Genomic DNA, 19,737 nt, shown 5'->3' with positions numbered 1-19,737 from the left:
TTCACCCCTGCTTTTACTATATCAACAGAATTCCTAAAGAATTTTCCTGCCAATGTTTCACTGCATACATACATACTGCCTGCCCTTTCCTAGGCCAACTTTTTATAGCACAAATTTAATGTTTTTTTGCATCCCCCCCTCTTCTCCCATCTTTCAGATATCAGTTAAATTATTGCATTAGCTACCACACGTCTGCGACTGTTATCCCGTTTCTTTAGCAGGACACTTCCCTGCTCAATCATTTCTTAGATGCTTTGTTATTAACGAGAGCTCACCTACTTACTCGGGTAACGAGGCTGAGTATATGCCACACCCACTTTAGTATGATAGATGTTTTGTGCCTTATGGCAAAAATTACAAGGCTAGATGAAATGAATGCTACCACAAAACCCAGTCAAGACAAAGCAAAAAACAACACTAAATACCAGCTAAACAAGCTCCCACCTGGAACAATATTTAGCCAAAGATGACACAAGGGCAAAAAACAAATGCCAATTTTAAACGATTTTTGTTGAAGTCAGCACAGGTGTTGTGTCCTCGCATTTTGCTGTTGTGCTCCTTTGCGCTCAAATTGTTTCATGTCTTACCAAAAAGGCCTTTTCCCCTTGGCCTCACATGAGCATGGCATTTTTCTGCTGCTTACAGAAATTTGCTTAGACTGGTGCAGTGGTTCAACAGGTTACTTCTTAACCAATTAATGTCTGAACTATGAAACCACCAAAAGAAAAAAAATTGATTTCATTTTCCACCGCTTTAAGTTGCAGCCTTTAATTTATTCCACAGTTAAATTATCTAAAATGCAACTTTAATACATACTTTTAGGTATTTTGTGAATTCGCAACATACCACAAAAGCGAGCATCTTGCAAAAAAAAGTATTATAACTACATAGCATGTCGTCAGCTACCTCTTGGGTGCATACACAAAACAAAACAAATGTTACAGAAGACTGAACTTATTAAAATTTTTTTCACTCGAGAAAGAACGAACAAATTAAAATTGTTGAAAATACTTCATGCTCTTGGCCATCAGCTACACAACACTTGGGTCTACCATCACAGGTGAAGGCGCTAGATTTTTCATGCCGAAAGCTATGTTCCCCGTGAGTACTTGATAGCCGGCATTAAAGGCCGCATGCATTTCATGACTTTCTTGTTCAGATTGATTGATTCATTTGACTGGTATGAGGGGTTTAACGTCCCAAAACCACCGCACGATTATGAGAGATGCCGTAGTGGAGGGATCCAGAAATTTCAACTACCTGGAGTTCTTTAACTTTAACGTGCACCCAAATCAGAGCACACAAGCTACAGCACTTTCGCCTCCATCGAAAATGCAGCCGTCGCAGCCAAGATTCGATCCCACGAACTGCGGGTCAGCAGCCGAGTGCTTTAACCAATAGACCACCGCGGCGAGGCAATCAGGCTTGTATTGAAAAGAGGGAATTTCTTATGTACAAGTGGCCAAACACTAGGGTTGACCGTGGAGAAGTTTTCACATAAATTTGCATACTATATTGCAGATTTTTCTTTCCTTCAGTGGCCAACATTTTCTCTCAAAAGCAAGGTCCCAGGATAAGTACTTCCAATATTTCAAACATAACCATGAACAAGAGCATGCTATTCCTTTTTCGTTTTGTTGCAGACTAACTTACCGAAATTTCAACTTAATACACAGTAGACAAAACAGCATACACAAATTATATGCCTCTTACAGGAAGTTATGCAACTATACTAAAAACAAGCGAGTGCACGAAAGTGAACCCAATGAAAAACCAGATGCCTTATGATTACCTTTCCTGTACAATTGAAGAAGACAAAATATTTTAGTTCACTGCCCCAAGCATACATCTTTATTGCAATAAAAAATATAAAGGAAGAAGCAATATTCTCCTAAACGCCATTAAGAAGCATATTACAAAGTTAACTTCAGTCAACTTCACTAGATCCTAAACTTCAAACTCAACAAATGGCTCAAAATCTTCATTGCAGAAAGTAGATAACATGGCTAACTGACCTTTTTATTACAGATACCACTTTTGTCTATTTTCTCTTTTAGTCTGTTTTCTCTCTCTCACGCACATGCACGCACGTGCACGCACACACACACATACACACGCACACACACACTCACATTGCATGTACACACACAACCAGAAATAAAATTGACTGGCAGTCTTTAAAGCAGAACTGCTTCAAATCAATAATGAAGCAGTCAGAAAAGCCTCATAATATGAAAGACATCAAATTATCGATACTGTATAAAAAAATATGTCATATTTTATTAGCAATGAAACAGTCATTGATGAATGATGGATATGTGGGGTTTAACGTCCAAAAACCACCATATGATTATGAGAGACGCGGTAGTGGAGGGTTCCCAAAATTTCGACCACCTGGGGTTCTTTAACGTGCACCCAAATTTGAGCACATGGGCATACAGCATTTTTGCCTCCATCGAAAATGCAGCCACCGCAGCTGGGATTCGATCCCACAACCTGTGGCTCAGCAGCCGAGTACCTTAGCCAATAGACCACCACTTTGGGGCAGTAACTAAACAGTCAAAGTCAATAACATGAGCAGTTCATAATTTGCCCTAATATATCATAGAGTACAAATACAAATACCTGCCCCCATCACTCTCCTTTTACACTTAATAATGATAAGATCACTGTACCAATTATGAATTTTTGAAAATGCAATTTCTAGGAGCAACATTTCAACAGCAATACATATATTCAAAGGCTCAATGTATATAGGAATAGAACTCTCTCTCTCTCTCTCTCTCTCTCTCTCTCTCTCTCTCTCTCTCTCTCTCTCTCTCTCTCTCTCTCTCTCTCTCTCTCTGTGTGTGTGTGTGTGTGTGTGTGTGTGTGTGTGTGTGTGTGTGTGTGTGTGTGTGTGTGTGTGTGTGTGTGTGTGTGTGTGTGTGTGTGTGTGTGTGTGTGTGTGTGTGTGTGTGTGTGTGTGCGTGTGCGTGTGCGTGTGTGTGTGTGCAAGCGCGAAAAACAATATGTAACAGAAATTACTGGTATCAAATGTCTGTGACCTGTGACAGCAATGAATAGGTTTTTTTTTTCTTTTTCAAATAAATCAATACCAGAGAATGTTAATGGGAAAGTAAAGAAAGAAAGTGAGAGGGGAAGAAAACCACTCACCATCCGAGGGAGTTTGGTAGTGCGCAAATTCTTGAAAATACTCTTCTAACCTAGACTTGCCAGCCTTGATTTTTTCCGCTAGCAAGTCCTGCTTGTTAAGGAAGAGGATCACAGATATCGTTCGTAACCACCTGGCAAAGAGCAGAGGAAGAAAGTTGTGAGAAAGAACAGCTTCCCGAGAAAATCTCGTCTCACAGGCCACAAGCTACCAACATAGAGCAACCACACAAGCACACATCAAAAAGAAAAACATTCCACCCAAGTCCATGCAAGCAACCAGGCACATCATTCTCTACTAAATGTCCTCATACTGCTAAATGTTATTTCAGACTGCCTACGCGAGTCTTTTCTGCACCAGATACCATACTCTCAAGAGCGAGTTTCTTAAAGAAGCTCGAAAAAAAAGTTAGGAGCACCTGGACATTCACAGTAGAAGGCGAGACCTGCATGCAGTACAAAATTTTGATCGATTGCATACTCTCTGTTAGATGAAAGAGAACAATAGCTGGCTCATGGTAGAATAGTTGAATATATACAAGGCATTCAAGAATATACAAGCACAAGCACACACACACATACAAAAATAAGAAAAAAAGAGGGGGGGAGAATCAAGGGCTACAATACAAGATGTCACTAAATTGCCATGAAAATGTACAAAGCAAGGGATTTGCAATTTATAACACAATACGCAGTTATTATTACCACAACCTGTTGTGAAGATCTAAGTGCCATACATATATTACGAAAAAAAAAAAAAAGAGAGAACAAGCGACAACCAATATGTAACATGGGCAGCATCAGCTGCCTTAAAAGGGCCCCGAAACGCTTTTTCAAGTAACCATGGAATTAATTCACTGGAAGCTCTAAGTTTATTGTCTCACAAATTCAATGCCGCAAAACTTTGAAGAATCGGTCCAGTGCGAGAGGACTTACAAAGCTTAGTCGCTTGCTGCAACTGCATTCTCTCTTCTCTCGTCCCGATGAAAGCGCTGGAAGCTAAGCAGGGAGAGATGGCAGGTGCGCAAAGAAAATGCGTAAGGCGTGCGCGCCTCGTGACCTTGAGCACTTTTTTTTTCTTATATGCGCGGCTTTTTCACTGTGATAGCGCACGCACTCGTGGACAAGACGCGGCTTTTTGGGGCGATCTCTGTAATGCATGTTCAAATCAGCCAATGGCTGATAGATCGGCTTTCTAGGAGTGATTTCTGAGCGTCTTACGTCCCTTGTCGAGAGAAGAGAAAGCAATTTTTTAGGTGACTTTGATAACTTATTGTGAATTCAAAGCTGCATGCTGCACTATAATATTTGGCTCGGGTGTTGTCAGGAGCCTTTACTGCTGATCAGCAGCGTTTTCTGACCATGCTCAAAAAGTGTTGCAGGGCCCCTTTAAAGGGCCATTGAAGTGAAACAATGACTCTTTATATTGATAAAATCTGCTCTGAGAACTCTAACATCACAAGTTTCTCTATCATAAGTTAATTATCAGAAAAGGAAGTGAAAGACGAAGTTTCATTTTAAAATTTCACCCTGTAATCTCTGCATGTGATGTGGCGAGTTTCCAAATATATTTCTTGTATTTTTGCGACATGGGCTCGATGAAATTTTTTGAAACTTCCTATGTTAGGACCTACAGTGATAAGAGTGACCTTTTGCTTTTCGGGGCTGATACTGAAGCAGAAAAAAATGGTGCTTTGGAGCAGCATTAAAGGGCCACTCACGAGGTTTGACAATTTTGAGCTGACAAGCGCAATGCATAGACGAGGCGTTCATGATCACGTCTGCCAAAATTTGCAACGCTACGCGCCGCGGAAATGGGTTAAATTTCAAAATGACATTTGCCCTCCCTCCCCTCTGCCGGCGCACGTGTACAGAATGAGGGCATGACGTGGGCGTAGGAATGGCTCTACGTACACGGCAATGAAGTGACGTTGGTCCTCTACATAGACGACTCTCCTCTGACGTTGTCAACAGTATACCACGTGACACGGCAAAAATTATTTAACACAACAGGCATAGTTTATGTATTTGTTGTTTTAAGAGATGAATGAAACTTGAAATAAATAATGAGACGCAAAAAAATTGTGCGCGTTTTTCTTGCATTTTTTCTCGTGAAATGCTACGAGATGCGGGGCTAATGTTCCAGCGTTTCGTACGCGGTCGGGTCCCCGCGATCAGCGCATTAAGCAGACGACCGCCGTGGAACGCTTTTACGCGTTCGCGCACTCATTCTGCGCATCTACTCTACCGCGTCTAAGCCACCGTTTCCAAACAATCCTGCAGAAACAGGCCGAAGACCACAAAATAACGCTGGTCAACAAAGCAACGCCGCTCGCGTGCATGGGGGCTGGGCTTGTTCGGGCCCATCATGCGCACGTCACCTCTTGGTCGGATGCCGGAGAGGGTGGGGAAGAGATTTGGCTTGCGAAGGCTACCCGGAGAAGCGGCAAGGGTTTCGAGCTCGCCTCCTCTGACCCTCGTTTCACGCTGCTTCAAAAAACCTGTTTTCTCCGCTCGTAATGAATCGATTCGAAAAACTTTTGTGGCAAAACGTTCCTCATCGGACACCCAACAACTTCCACTGTCCAACTAAAATTCGGTATGGGGCCTGGTGAGTGGCCTTTTAAGTGTTTTCGGAGAAGAAAAAAATACTAGTTTAGAGCACCTATTAGCTTTTTTGTGACATAAAATATTCTAAGCCGTGAAACACACGCAAACACGAGAATGATACCCTCCCTCGTGTTTGCATTTTTTTTTTTCTTTTCGCGCCTTAAAATCAGTTATGAACGTACACCAGCCCGACTAAACAAAAAGTTCTCTTAAAGGGACCGACAACTGCCCAGAACATGAAATAACATGACTCCACTAAAGAAAGAATTGCCAGTCACATTGACTCAAATCCACCCTTTTTGTTCCGTGAGAGGTGAATTTCGATTTTTATTTTTTCACTGAAAGTTGTGAAAAATGACCTCTGGCATTGAAAACATGAACGATCAGATTTAGCTGGCCATTTGATCACCGATTGCTGTACACAATCAACAATTTTTCCTTAGTATTGAAACATTGCTGGTTTCTTTATAGTAAAAATAAAAATGTACCTATAGCCTCTGTTAGACAAATTCATTAAAATGACGCTGCCTTCGCATGACCTAGTCGTCCCAATCTCATCAGCACGTCTTGAGCAACTGTTCAGAGTGCTCATGCAACTATGCGCACAGTTTCCAGATCGCTAAGATTTTGGAGCAACATAGCTTTGCTGCCAACACTTTTTGTCTTGGAAATGACGTGCACTGCTACTCGGCACGACTGTGCATATGCATGGTGACTGTTTCAGTGACTGGGGTTGGCTCATGTATCCAGAGAGAAACGACGCCGGGACAAGCTGCCCATTACACAGGCAGTGTAATGGGCAGCTTAATATAATGGGCAGCTAAATACCAGTATGAGATCAAAGCAATACGTTAATTTCATATTTTGCCAAAAAATCTCCCATCGAAAATTTCAAAAAGCTAAATGAGCTATGAGCTCAAAATGCCAGTTCTTTTGGCATAAATGAGGTCAAAGCTGATAAAGTGGTAAATGTAATCACACATCAAGGTGTCACAGCAAAGTTTGTAATAATAATTATTGGGACGTTAAGTCCCAAAACCCCAATATTATTGAGAGATACTGTAGTGGAGGGCTCCAGAAATTTTGACCATCTGGGGTTCCCAACGTGCAACTGAATCTAGGCACACAAGCCTCAAGCGTTTTTCACCTCCATCAAAAATGTGGCCACCGTGGCCGACATTCAATCCTGCAACCTGCGTGTCAGCAACAGAGTGCCTTAGCCACTAGACCACCATGACAAGTAGCAGAAGTTGGTAATCAGTATGGTATGACACTAATCTCACAGGCATTTCACCAAAATACACTGCTTGTCACGTACAAATATACAGCTAAATCAGGCATATGTAGTGCCCGTCTTTGTGGCATTGTCAATGTGCTAGTATGCAGCTTGCTTACTAGCTGCATACTAGGATAGTATCTTCAGCTGGTTTTTTTTGTTTAGGCTCGCTGTTTAGTCCCACAGTTCAAGCTCGTTGTTTCAAGTTTCCTCAGCAACCTTTAGGAACAGGTTTGGAGCAATTCCTAACAAAAATCACAGTCTAAAGCAGCATGGAACACCATTTGTCTATTGGAGCAGCTTGTAGCAATTGGAGCAGCACTGCTATTACTGGGTCTACGGCACCCACAGATGACAATGTACTCATTTTAACCAATTAATAACTGTAGAACTAGGTCCCAGTAGATGCTGTAAAAATCTATGACATCACGGTGTTTCGTGCGCAAATCCCAAGGTTGTGTCTACACTTGCACTTTCCTTTCGTGCATTCTCTCGCTTACCAAGTGCTATCTTGCGGTAAGAGTGGTGTTTTTGCGACTGTGAAATTGCACTTTACTAATACGAGAAAAATTGTTTTTCTCTTTAGTGCCCTTTTACAAATTTGTGCTTTACACTTTGTGGAAGTGTGGAAAAACTAAGCAAAGATAAGTAGAGAATGTTTGTCACTGAAGTGATTGCTTCACAATTTATTCATCGTACAATTTTTGTAGAACTATGGTACCGAAATGATATCTCGGATTGACACCAAGACGCAGTTAGCTTTAGCAGAATTGTTTCTAACTAACTTTCTTCAGCATACATGCCTGCAACACACAATTTCTTGGCTAGTCTCATTTGTACATGTGTTTGTTCCCATTGTGCTTAATTTTTGATGAGGCGATGACAATGAACAGTACAGTAAGGGTCACGGGCTCCATTATACTTGCTCCTACATGGATCATTAGATCGTTACTAACAAGCCCACTGAAACATAATTTCGAATCTTATAAAAAATACAGTTGCTGATGATGTAGCTAGTACTACTCTAAATGCACTACACAATAAACAAGGCTCCTTAAGAACCTTGCAAAAACACACAGCCCCTGTGTGATGCTCTCTTTTCCTCAAGTGCTAATATGAAGAATATGTCTATACTCTCCTAAGTTGCCTTCAGCACTGTGGAGGCTACAAGGCCCATTAGCCAATAGGAAAGGTGAAAAGTTCCTCCATTTGTGTTTATGCGGGTTGTGTCATCTGCTAAGCATCCCCCTGACGTTTGCGTGCACACATTCAGAAAGCAGACAGCAGAGCCAAAAAAAAAAAAAATAGAACATGTAGGCACCCATCGACGCTGGTGCTCTCCCACTTCAAGTTTATTATGTAGTCATTGAGCGCTCTGTGGCCCATAAGTTCCAAACAGACACCTGTATTTGCTTTAGCTTTGTGTCATGGCACTTTGATAGCAATGCGTTTGTGACTATATTGTGCTATTTCCATGAACCGCGAGAAACTTCTCAATGCGTTCGGCGGTGGGCATGGTTAAATAAACAGGTTATCTCGCCAATAGCAACAGAGCCTACCTGATGCTTTGTCCAGACCGCGAAATGACACAAAGCGATCAGGTCGCATCTGCATAGGTGCTGCCATGTTAATTTTTAACCACAGCTACCGGCAGTTAATGATACAACAATTAAAGAAATATGACGTAAATGCAATCAAGAATAAGCATATTACTTACCGATGTGCAGCTGCAGATGATAAAAAAGAAAAAAACTCTCAACCTTGCCAATCGCAAAAAACTATATCTGGAACTATGTTTTCTTGCTGAAACATGTGACTTGTTTACACCCCTTAGCTTTGGCAAAGCTGAATTGTGGTGGTGAGAGAGTATAAGGATGTTTGGACACGCAGTGCATCTCTCTCCTACCAGTGCCCTAGTGGCTGGAAAGAAGGCACGTCTTGTGCCCTGTAGTATTATAACAGAGCTGTATTAAGAGTTACATGCACCAATAATTCAGACACCACATTCACCAATGTTTCGGGAATGTATCTCCTAAAGAAGCTAGCAGTCAACTTGATTGTGTTCAACAAATGAAATATAATAACCACGTGCCCCTTAGTAAGTACAGCAATGTGCATGCAAGTTGCGTAAACTTGCTCAGTTGAAGTTAACCACACCACGAAAGCATGAATTGCTTTAAAAGGCACAACATGCATATAAAATTCAAGTAACTAAATTAATGTGTGTAATTTGTCTAGCAGTATAATTAAAGGCCAGATTTATAGGCACTAAAAAACCAGGTTTTAGGCACCAAAAATAGGCAGGTAAAACACTGTTTTAGGCTCCAAAAATTGTAAATATAGGCACAATCAACTTTGATAAAACTCAAATTTTCGAAGAAATACGTGCGGTATGTGTGTCTACGACAGGAAAGCAAACAAAAATGCTTTAGTTTATAAAGGTACAAAATGGTAATGGTTTAGCATAGACATGCATTTTTTTTCCCCGCAGGGTTTGCAGAATACAGTCTCTCCATTTCTAGTCCAGCATGGTCAGTTACATACCATTGAATAAGAATGCTTCTTGGTTTCTTTTCAGCATAGACCAGAAGGATTTTTTGCCTCGTATTAACTTGGTCTAACCGCACAGGCTCAATTTTTCTTCTGCCTGTACCTTAAGGGCCCTTACGCAGGTTTGAGAATTTCGAGAAGCAAAGAGGAATGCAAGCACTGGGCGCTCACGATTTCATCTGCCGAGATTTGCAGTGCTACTCGCGCCGTAAAGAGGAGAAAAGTCAGACTGAACACTGCTTGACCTTAATCTCACGGGCATGCGCCCCAACATGGTGGAGGTAATGAAATGTTTCTGCGCACGTCAAAGTAGTATGTGACACTGCGAGAACTAATCGAGACGACGTGTGTAATTTGTGTAATCTGTTGCCTGAATAGAAGTATGAAGATTGACAGAAATATTAAAACACACGGACGGAATCTATGCACATTATTTTTTTTTTTTAATTCGCATCAAGCGAGATGCAAGACTAAGCTGCCTCCATTTCATTCGTGTTGATGTTCTGGTCATTCTAGCATCGTGCCAGTGCCAGCATTCAAAACGCTAGGCATGTTTTTGGTGCATCGTCTCTTAGAGGAGTTCCAGCGATGCGATGCTGTGCATCGTGGTAGGAATACGTGACGCATGCCAGCCTATTCAAACGTGTGCCCATAGAGGGATGTATCCCACAGAAACAGGCGGTACAAAATGGACAACGTCGAAACGACAGAACACCGCATGCGTGCACGGCCTGGCATGGCGCCATACCATGCGAATGTAATCTTACGCGCGCATGACGTACTGATGCGTTCGCGTCGTGTGATTCTCCAGCTCCGATTTGCTCCGATACCAAATGGGGCAGGCAAGGAACTGGGTTTGTGAAGTCTACATCGAGTGAGTAGCGAAGGTTTCAAGCACATCCCCGCACATCATACTTTCACAGCTTGTGTAATGAACGTATTAAAAATTTTAGTCATACAAAGCTTTTCATTGGCTACGCAACAACTTCCACTATGTAAAATTTCTCACGTGACGTATTGAAGCGCCATTTAGGAAGCATGGCAAATAAAACAAAAACGACATGAATGTCATTTTTTTTATCTACACTTTAGTTTCCCTTGACTTTACACTCCACGGTGTCGCATTCATTCTTAATCGTCTTGCCACTGCACAGAAGTACCTCCTGCTTCCTACGCAAGCGAGCAGACGCCGGAGAGATGTGAGAAGGCGAGGCGACGCAGATGAAAACGTGTGAAAGCTAATCGACATTCCTATTGGGTAAAAGACCTCGTAGGCTGACAGTGCTGAAAGTAACTTATGAGATGGATTATAGGTTGCACCCCTCAGTGTTCTGAAAGCTCAATTTTGCCGAGCAACATAAATACAGGACTCCAGCGGTACTTGAAAGCAAAATTTGAGATTAAATAGTGTTTATATGGGCACCGATTTTGAAAAGCGGCATTTATAGGCACTTATAAAAATTTAGATACCAACATCGAAAATAGGCATTTATAGGCACTATAAAAGCACTATAAAAGCTCTCCTTACGCCCTAATTCGTGTTCATATGTCAAAATGGCACGATAGGAACGCAAGAAACAAAATAGGCATTTGCTTATAATCCGGTCTCTAATCATAATACATGGCTGGTAATGAGGTTTCACATACCAAAACAACAAGAATAATCTATTGTCAAAACAATGCTAAAACAGACAAAACACACTAGTAGGCAAGTACAGGATCAACCACAGACTCAAGTTTTTGTGCTAACAGAGGAGCCAAAAATTGGCACATGAGTGTGTACAACCACCTAGAAACTGTATCTAGTATATGTACCCTTTGGCAACTCTGCACGGTAAATAACATTGTTTATAGGAATACGGTATATAAATATCATGGCTGTGCAGTGGTGTCGCATGCAATGGTCTGCATATCTGCTGTACATGCACTGTATCAACCCTTATTTTATATACCGCATTTTCCTGCATTTAACCTGCATTACAAACAAAAAAAGTGTGTTTAGAAAAGTGGAAATGTAGGTTATAAGAATTGTTTTTGTTTTCCTTTTTGAACGTTCAAGTCAGGAATGAGGCTTATATAGGAGAAAGTACAGTACATTTGCATTTTTTTTCCTCAAGTAGAAACTTTTTTGAAAGTATGTACTTGATCGTATCCTTACAATACTGTGTGCTTCATCCTTGTTCTTGTGCCACTCATAAAGTGAATTCATGCCACTCGCCCAGCTTAAAATCTTTCCACAATATTATGAGGCACATAGTAATGGGGTACTCCGAATAAATTTAGCCCACTTGGGACTCTTCAATGGGCATCTTAATCTTTGTGCACGGATATTCTTGAATTTTGCTTTTCATTGAAATGTGGCCACTTAAGCCAGAAATCGATCCTGCTCCTCAAGCTTAGAAGCACGACACGTTACTAGCGAAGCTAGAGTGGCCGAAGATAAAGAGTTGACCCCATTATTATTATCTCAGGAGAAATGTCGAAACAAAAATTACAAACAAACCAAATGTCCAAAAAGTTAGACCAGTGAGTTTCATTTTAATTTATGATTGCTTGTAGTTATTCTACACAACTACAGTTTATCTAGGTAAATATCAAAAACCACTTGCTGCTTTATGCAGGTTCAAAAAGAAAACGTGCAATAGAAGAAGCCTACTAGCTAGAAAAATTGCCATTCATAAATGCATATACAATCACTTCAAGTATGATTAAAATTTTCAACCTCTTCAAACGAAATTTCACAAGCTTTTCCACAACAGGGTGAAAAAGGTATTCGAAAAAATAGCACATTTCCTCACATATAATCTGCCACTGTATATAACCCCTAACATACTATAAACCCCTAACATACTATAAAAAAGGTAACAAAACCCCCAGAAAATTGAAGCATAGAGCTCTCCCAGCTATCCCTTCCCACCCCCCCTGTTAAAGGCCAACTTTGGCAATTTTTTTACCATGTCAGGGTAATAGTGCTGTTATGTTCCTGAGACACTCTTGTAACGCACCAGATAGCTGAAATTCTCAACAAATTCGAAAATAATTTTTAATTAGCAAAAAACCACCATACTAAAACACGAATGAGTGCGCTTCTGTAAGACATGCCGGTCCTGCCATCGCAGAGTACGAAAGCTGCAAAGAGAAGACACTCAGCGGATAGGTCACTACGCTAATACTAATAATAATAATAATAGGTACCACGTCTGCAACTGATCACGCCTCATGCACAGCTCCTCAGAGCTCTCACACAATAACAGCTACGATTTGGAAGCATTTGGAGTTCAACAAGCATCGACGTTCCTATTCGATGACGCAGAACAGAATTTCGTATTTGTCTGCCTGGTTGTGCAACTGCCACCAGATGGCACTACTTGTCCAGGCAGTCCAAGTTTGTGCCTGTGGTGATCAGCTAAAATGCTTAAGCTGTATGGTGAACATTGTCACGCACTAAGAGCTCGAACGAACGTACAAAGAGACGCGACTGTCCAAAATCTCAGAGACAAAGAAGGACGTCTCCGCTGGCACGGGTTGCTCGTCTTCGTCTTCCTCGTTCACCGGCACAGAACACCAGGTGGCATTACTCCTCCTCCCAAGAGAGCATCGACCCGATGCTCAAACAAAAGTGTGCACAGCAGTGGGTCGAAGTAGGTAACATAAAGAAACATTAAACAAATTAGTGCACGAGAGAAAATGCGCCCTGGGCTTGGCAATCGGAAATAAACGGCATTCGCTGTTCACATGAAGAGTTCACTGGCACAAGAAGAAAATTCGCATCACCGCGTAAAGTATGGTTTTAGGCTGACTACGTGTACAGTCTCTGGGCGTGGTAACCTGCGCTGGGATGATGGGGAGCCTCCGTCTGGAACCACTTCGTAGTTCACGTCGCTCACACGTCTGAGTACTTTGTAAGGTCCAAAGTACTTCCTCAAGAGTTTCTCACTGAGACCTTGCCGCCTAATGGGTGTCCGAACCCAAACTTGGTCACCAGGTTCATAATTAACTTCTTGATGGTGGGTGTTGTACCGCCGTGCATCTGCGCACTATTGAGTTCGTATGTGCACACGGGCCAGTTGACGTGCCTCCTCAGCGCGCTGAATGTACTCATTAATGTCGGGGGCTAATTGGTCGAGCTTGTCGATGTCCTCATATGGAATCATGGCGTCCAGCATAGTTCTAACATCTCGACCATAAACGAGCCGGAATGGTGTGAAGCGTGTAGTTTCCTGTGTTGCAGTGTTATACGCAAATGTTACGTACGGCAGGATGTCGTCCCACGTTTTGTGCTGCACATCCACATACATAGAGATCATGTCAGCTAGCGTTTTGTTTAGCCTTTCTGTTAAACCATTACTCTGAGGGTGATACGCAGTGGTCTTTCGATGGGTTGTGTAACTCAACCTGAAGATATCATCCAAGAGTTTCGCTGTGAATGATATCCCTCGATCAGTGATGACATGTGACGGGGCGCCATGCCGTAGCACAATTTGATGCATAAAAAAACTGGCAACTTCAGATGCGGTCCCTCGTGGCAACGCCTTCGTCTCAGCGTAACGCGTCAAATAATCGGTTGCGACAATAATCCATTTGTTGCCAGAAGAAGACAAAGGAAACTGGCCTAGGAGGTCCATCCCCACTTGTTCAAACGGTGTACGTGGTGGATCGATCGGTTGTAGATGGCCTGCAGGCTTTAAATGTGGTGTCTTGCGACGCTGGCATTCACGGCATCCCTTCACGTAGCGTTTGACACAGGCAGACATTTTAGGCCAGTAGTAGAGTTGTCGCACCCGATCCATAGTTCTCGAGTAGCCCAGATGGCCAGATGCGGGCTCGTCGTGGCACGCTAATAAGACGTCATCGCGGAGGGCTTCAAGCACGACGAGAAGATGAGATATGTCACCAGCACCGGCGTTCCTTTTGTATAAGACGCCATTTCGTAGGCAAAATGATGTCAACGTTCGCAACATCGGACGAGGAATGGGCGCAGTGCCACCTTTCAAATGATCTATAATCATTCTTAGATTGGCGTCATTTCGTTGATGCGACATCAGATCCGGTCCGCTGACAGTTGCCACGAAGGCGCTGTCCTCTTCTGCGCTAGTACTGGCGGATTGAAGAGGTGCTCGTGATAGCGTGTCGGCGCCTTTGTGCTTTTTGCCCGACTTGTACACGATGGTGACATCAAATTCCTGAAGGCGCAGACTCCATCGTGCTAATCTTCCTGAAGGGTCTCGTAAATTGGTCAACCAGCACAAAGCATGATGGTCAGTCACCACTTTAAATGGTCTTCCATAGAGATATGGCCTACAAAGCATGATGGTCAGTCACCACTTTAAATGGTCTTCCATAGAGATATGGCCTAAACTTTGTAATTGCCCAAATGACCGCGAGACATTCTTTCTCTGATGTGGAATAGTTAGATTCTGTGCGAGACAGTGTGCGACTTGCGTAGGCTATCACCCGTTCAATGCCATCTTGTCTTTGTACCAAAATAGCTCCAAGACCAATATTGCTGGCATCAGTGCGTACTTCAGTGTCAGCATCTTCATCGAAGTGGCCGAGCACGGGAGGGGAAGAAAGCCGGTGCTGTAGTTCCGTAAAGTCAGTCTGCTGTTCGTCAGCCCAGACAAATGGTGTGTCATCACGCGTGAGGCGTAATAGTGGCTCCGCAATGTTAGAGAAATTTTCAATAAAGCGCCGGTAATAAGCGCACAGACCCAGAAATCGTCGAAGACTTTTCTTGTCAGTTGGAGGTGGAAAAGCGGTGACGGCAGCAGTTTTGTCAGGATCAGGCCGAACACCAACGGCGCTCACGACCTGACCAAGAAACTTTAATTCTTCGTAGCCGAAATGACATTTCTCAGGCTTGAGTGTGAGATCGGCCGATCTAATGGCTTCGAGCACATTCCGAAGGCGACGAAGATGCTCGTCAAACGTTTCCGAAAACACAACGACATCATCGAGATAGACGAGACAGCTTTTCCACTTGAGGTCTGCCAGGACGGTGTCCATCATTCGCTGGAATGTGGCTGGAGCGAAACAAAGGCCGAAAGGGAGCACTTTGAATTCATAAAGGCCATCCGGCGTTACAAAAGCGGTCTTTTCCCGGTCACGTTCATCGACCTCTATTTGCCAATAACCGCTCTTCAAGTCGACGGACGAAAAATACTTCGCGAGTCGCAGCTTGTCCAGAGAATCATCGACTCTGGGCAACGGGTACACGTCTTTCTTTGTGACATTGTTCAACTTTCTGTAGTCGACACAAAAGCGAAGCGTGCCATCTTTCTTTTTCACAAGAACGACTGGTGATGACCAAGGGCTGCTTGAAGGCTGTATCACGCCATCCTGAAGCATTTCCTTAACTTGCGTTTGAATCCCGTGCCGTTCGGTTGGCGAAACACGGTAAGGCTGCTGCCGTATGGGATGCGCGTCGTCGTAGGTCGTCGTAGGTGATAATACGGTGTTTCCTTATGGGTGTTTGACGTATCTTTGAAGAACGTGCAAAGCATGTGTGGAACTCCATCAACAGCTCGCTCAAACGCTGCTTGTTCGCTTCAGAAAGCGTTGGATTGATGTCGACGCTGTGGAAAGGCGCTTCAGCAGTGCCGATGGCCTCGGAAGCAAAACACTCTGTGACATTGGCGACTGGGTCGGCGTAGGCGATTACAGTTCCAGGAAAAAGGTGCCGGTGCTCGTAGCTGAAGTTTGTGACAAAAACGTTGCAGTGATCATCACGAAGGTCGACAAGGCTTCTCGCTACGCAGACCTCCTGAGCCAGCAAAAGCGAGTGATTGCTTTCTACGACTGCTTCACCGTGCATCACTCCGTCCCACGCCACCTGAACCACAACAGTTGCACGGGGTGGTAACGTGACAGCGTCGTCGACGGCGTGAAGAGACACACGGGAGTGGCTGGGGTCGGCGTAAACTGTTGTGGCGTTTGTGGTCGCAAAAGTGACTAGACGTCGTCGAATGTCAATTCTAGCACCATGCTCCCTGAGGAAATCTATGCCAATGATCAGGTCTCGAGAACACTGCCAGAGAACGCTCAAACTGACAACAAATGTACAACCGCGGACTTGCAGTCTTGCCGTGCACATACCGAGTGGCGTGACGATATGCCCGCCAGCTGTACGAATCGGCGTTCGGTTCCAAGGCGTCGTTACTTTCTTGAGAAGGGCGGCCATCTTTTCACTAATTATGGAATAGTCCGCACCAGTGTCCACTAAGGCGCTGACTTCGCGACCATCTAGCAGAACAGGAATATCTAAGGAAACTCTTCCGCAATCAGCCGGTGGTGTCGTTGTCAATGTATCGCCGGTATCTTCAGTCCGCGTCGATAGGGGGTCTTGAGCACGACCAGTCTGAGCGGCCTTGCCCCTGAAGGTCGCTGAGGCTAGTTTTCCCAACGCGGGCTAGGTGACCGGCCCTGCGCCATGCCCGCATAGGTGCGATGATTCGCCGCCGCGGTGATGGAGAGCGTGAGTGGTGCCGAGATGTCGATCTGCGCTGCTGAGCAACGTATTCAGCGATTTCCGGAGGCCGCTGGCCGAACCTAGGAGGTGGGGAGTTGGCCGAAAAACCACGAAGTCCCAGCTCTCGATAAGTGCACTGTCGGTAGATGTGCCCAGGTTCACCACAGTGATAGCAAAGGGGACATCGATCGGGGGCCCGCCACACGTCCGATTTTCGCAGAATCGGTCGGCGGTCACTGAGGTACGGGCCCACTTGGACTGCCTGAAGCATGGCTGGGGCTGTGGTATAAGGTGCCTGAAGCATGGCTGGGGCTGTGGTATAAGGCGGACTGAAATGTAGTGCAGGTGGGCGCAGAGTTTGATCTGCCGGAAGCACGGCAGGGGCCGCGGTGGGAAGCGGAGGCAAAGGTGGTGCTGGCTGGAGCAGAGTTTGCGCATACGACATGCGAGGGAAGTCATTTAAGGGCCGCGGCTCTGTCTGACAGAACGGTTCTCGTAGTGCCTGCTGAAGTGCCGGACAAAGAACTGACAGTGGCCGCCGAGGGTACAGATAACTTCTGCAGTTCTTCGCGAATTACAGAGCGTATGAGCTCTCGGAAGAAGTCGACGTGGGCCCCAAAACCACCCATGTAGTCCATAGCACAAGCAAAGTTCACTTGTCGCTCGTACATCTGGGTCCGTTGCCGAAGCGTGCTTTCAATCAGGACAGCTTCAGCAAGAAACTCTGACGTAGTCTTGGGGGGGCTGCGTACAAGACCACCGAACAACTGCTCCTTCACTCCACGCATCAGGTATCGCACCTTCTTCTCTTCCGGCATGTGAGGGTCGGCTCGTCGAAAAAGACGCGTCATGTCCTCAACATACATTGCTACGCCTTCATTTGGCATTTGCATACGGCACTGGAGTTCACGTTCAGCTCGCTCTCGGCGATCGGGACTTGCATACGTTTCGAGAAGCCGGCGTTTGAAGTCCACCCATGACGTGAACACACCTGCCCGGTTTTCGTACCAAACACGTGCCCCGTCATTCAAACTGAAGTAGACATGTCGGAGCTTGTCTGTGTCATCCCACATGTTATGAGCGGCAACGAAGTCATAGTGGACTAGCTAATCTTCAACATCCTCATGGACAGCACCATGAAAAGGATTCGGCGTTCGCGGTTTGAACAGTGTATATTGCAATGGCGTTGCGCCTTCCATACCGGCTGTGTTGGAGCCGCTTGGGACGGCGCTGCCGGGAATAGTTGGGGCCGTCAACTCTTCTGAGAGAAGTCCGAACTTGGGGTCCAGTCCACAGATCCTGCGGCTAGCACGGTGAACAGGCGTAACCACCAGTATGGGGCTGGAGCTTCTTGTACTGGGAGGGGTTCGGTGCATAGGGTACACAGCACCTCCACCAGAGCTCGAACGAACGTACAAAGGGACGCGACTGTCCAAAATCTCAGAGACAAAGAAGGACGTCTCCGCTGGCACGGGTTGCTCGTCTTCGTCTTCCTCGTTCACCGGCACAGAACTGACCCACTGTTCACTAGCACAGAACACCAGGTGGCAATATATAGCGAATCGTGTGCGGGTCACAACGTAACACGACTTTCCATCCATGGCGCACCAAAGAACATGGAAAAGGAAATCACACGCAAAACCAAGGAAGCACCAGACAAACCAGCACAATCCATAGCACACAAGCAGACGCTGCAGTGGCATATCAGTTCCGCTCGTTGCACCAGGCAGAAATCAGTCACACACACAATGTTGCTGTTAATTCTAGCAAGCGAGGTGAGCGTTTGGAGGCAAGCTATAAGATTCATTTTAAACAATATACTGAACTCTCAAGCCTGCAATTTTGCATGACTGATGCACACTTGCAAATGAACATGCCCAGTGAATTTCATTGATATCTATTAACCACAAAAAAATCGCCAAGGTTGGCTTTTCCACACATTCTTTCGTTTTTTAGTGTGGCTTATACGCACAATTTTTCATTTTTTGGTGTGGGTTATATAAGAAAAGAAAAAACATGGCTAATCCCTCTGTCATAGGAGTCAGTATAATACAAAAGTGAAAAATCCCAACAAAGAACTGGCTCTGTCTCGTGATGAGCTAAATCAATTTCTGAGCACCGTCACATTCATATAACTTTGCCAACTAAGAAGTCAGCTATAGTAATTCCTGAGTAGAGTATGTCTTGCTGAGAATTGTTCATTGTAGGAGTCAGTTACTGGGAAATGTTTGCCAGAGATGCCAAGCTGCATCACCTTGAACAGATCGGCTTTATTAATGCTTCAAAGCCATAGTTGCTATGCCTTCACTCCATCCCTGTGTTGTGCCACATATTGGCTCAAGTGCCGGTTGTCGCAAATTTACAAAAAGATATGCAACTTTGGACAACATAACTGCAGAATTAAGGAAAGGTTGCTATTTAAAGCTGAAAAATTAAACCCACATTTTTTTTCTTGGGCGCTTTCATAACTGACACATCAAAAGGTTAAAACACACGTGAAGAACAGTTATCTGCTAACTAAGTTGCCGAGATATTCTTCCATTATATTTATTTTCAATTTTTCACAATCTAGTTGCAATACTTCTCTTTCAAGTGAATTGGAGGCATTTATTTCCTTGCTTGCCACACTTCTCAATCGCGACATTTTTGCTTTACTGTTAGAGATGCACAGTAGCTGTGG

General features: G+C 44.2%; 1 protein-coding gene across 6 annotated transcripts in view; it reads right to left on the bottom strand.

Moving 5' to 3' along the window:
• Positions 1-19,737, bottom strand: part of Galphas (G protein alpha s subunit) — a 189,611-nt gene that overhangs the window by 88,220 nt on the left and 81,654 nt on the right. For all 6 annotated transcript variants that reach the window (XM_075877234.1, XM_075877235.1, XM_075877236.1 and 3 more), the window contains exon 9: positions 3,157-3,287. In XM_075877234.1, coding sequence (XP_075733349.1) covers positions 3,157-3,287 — 131 coding nt within the window. The remainder of the gene's footprint in view (positions 1-3,156; positions 3,288-19,737) is intronic.

This window comes from Rhipicephalus microplus, chromosome X (genome assembly GCF_043290135.1).
Source record: "Rhipicephalus microplus isolate Deutch F79 chromosome X, USDA_Rmic, whole genome shotgun sequence".
NCBI classification, from domain to species: Eukaryota; Metazoa; Arthropoda; class Arachnida; order Ixodida; family Ixodidae; genus Rhipicephalus; species Rhipicephalus microplus.
Note: the sequence above shows the minus strand (reverse complement) of the source record. Positions and strands in the feature narration are given on the sequence as shown.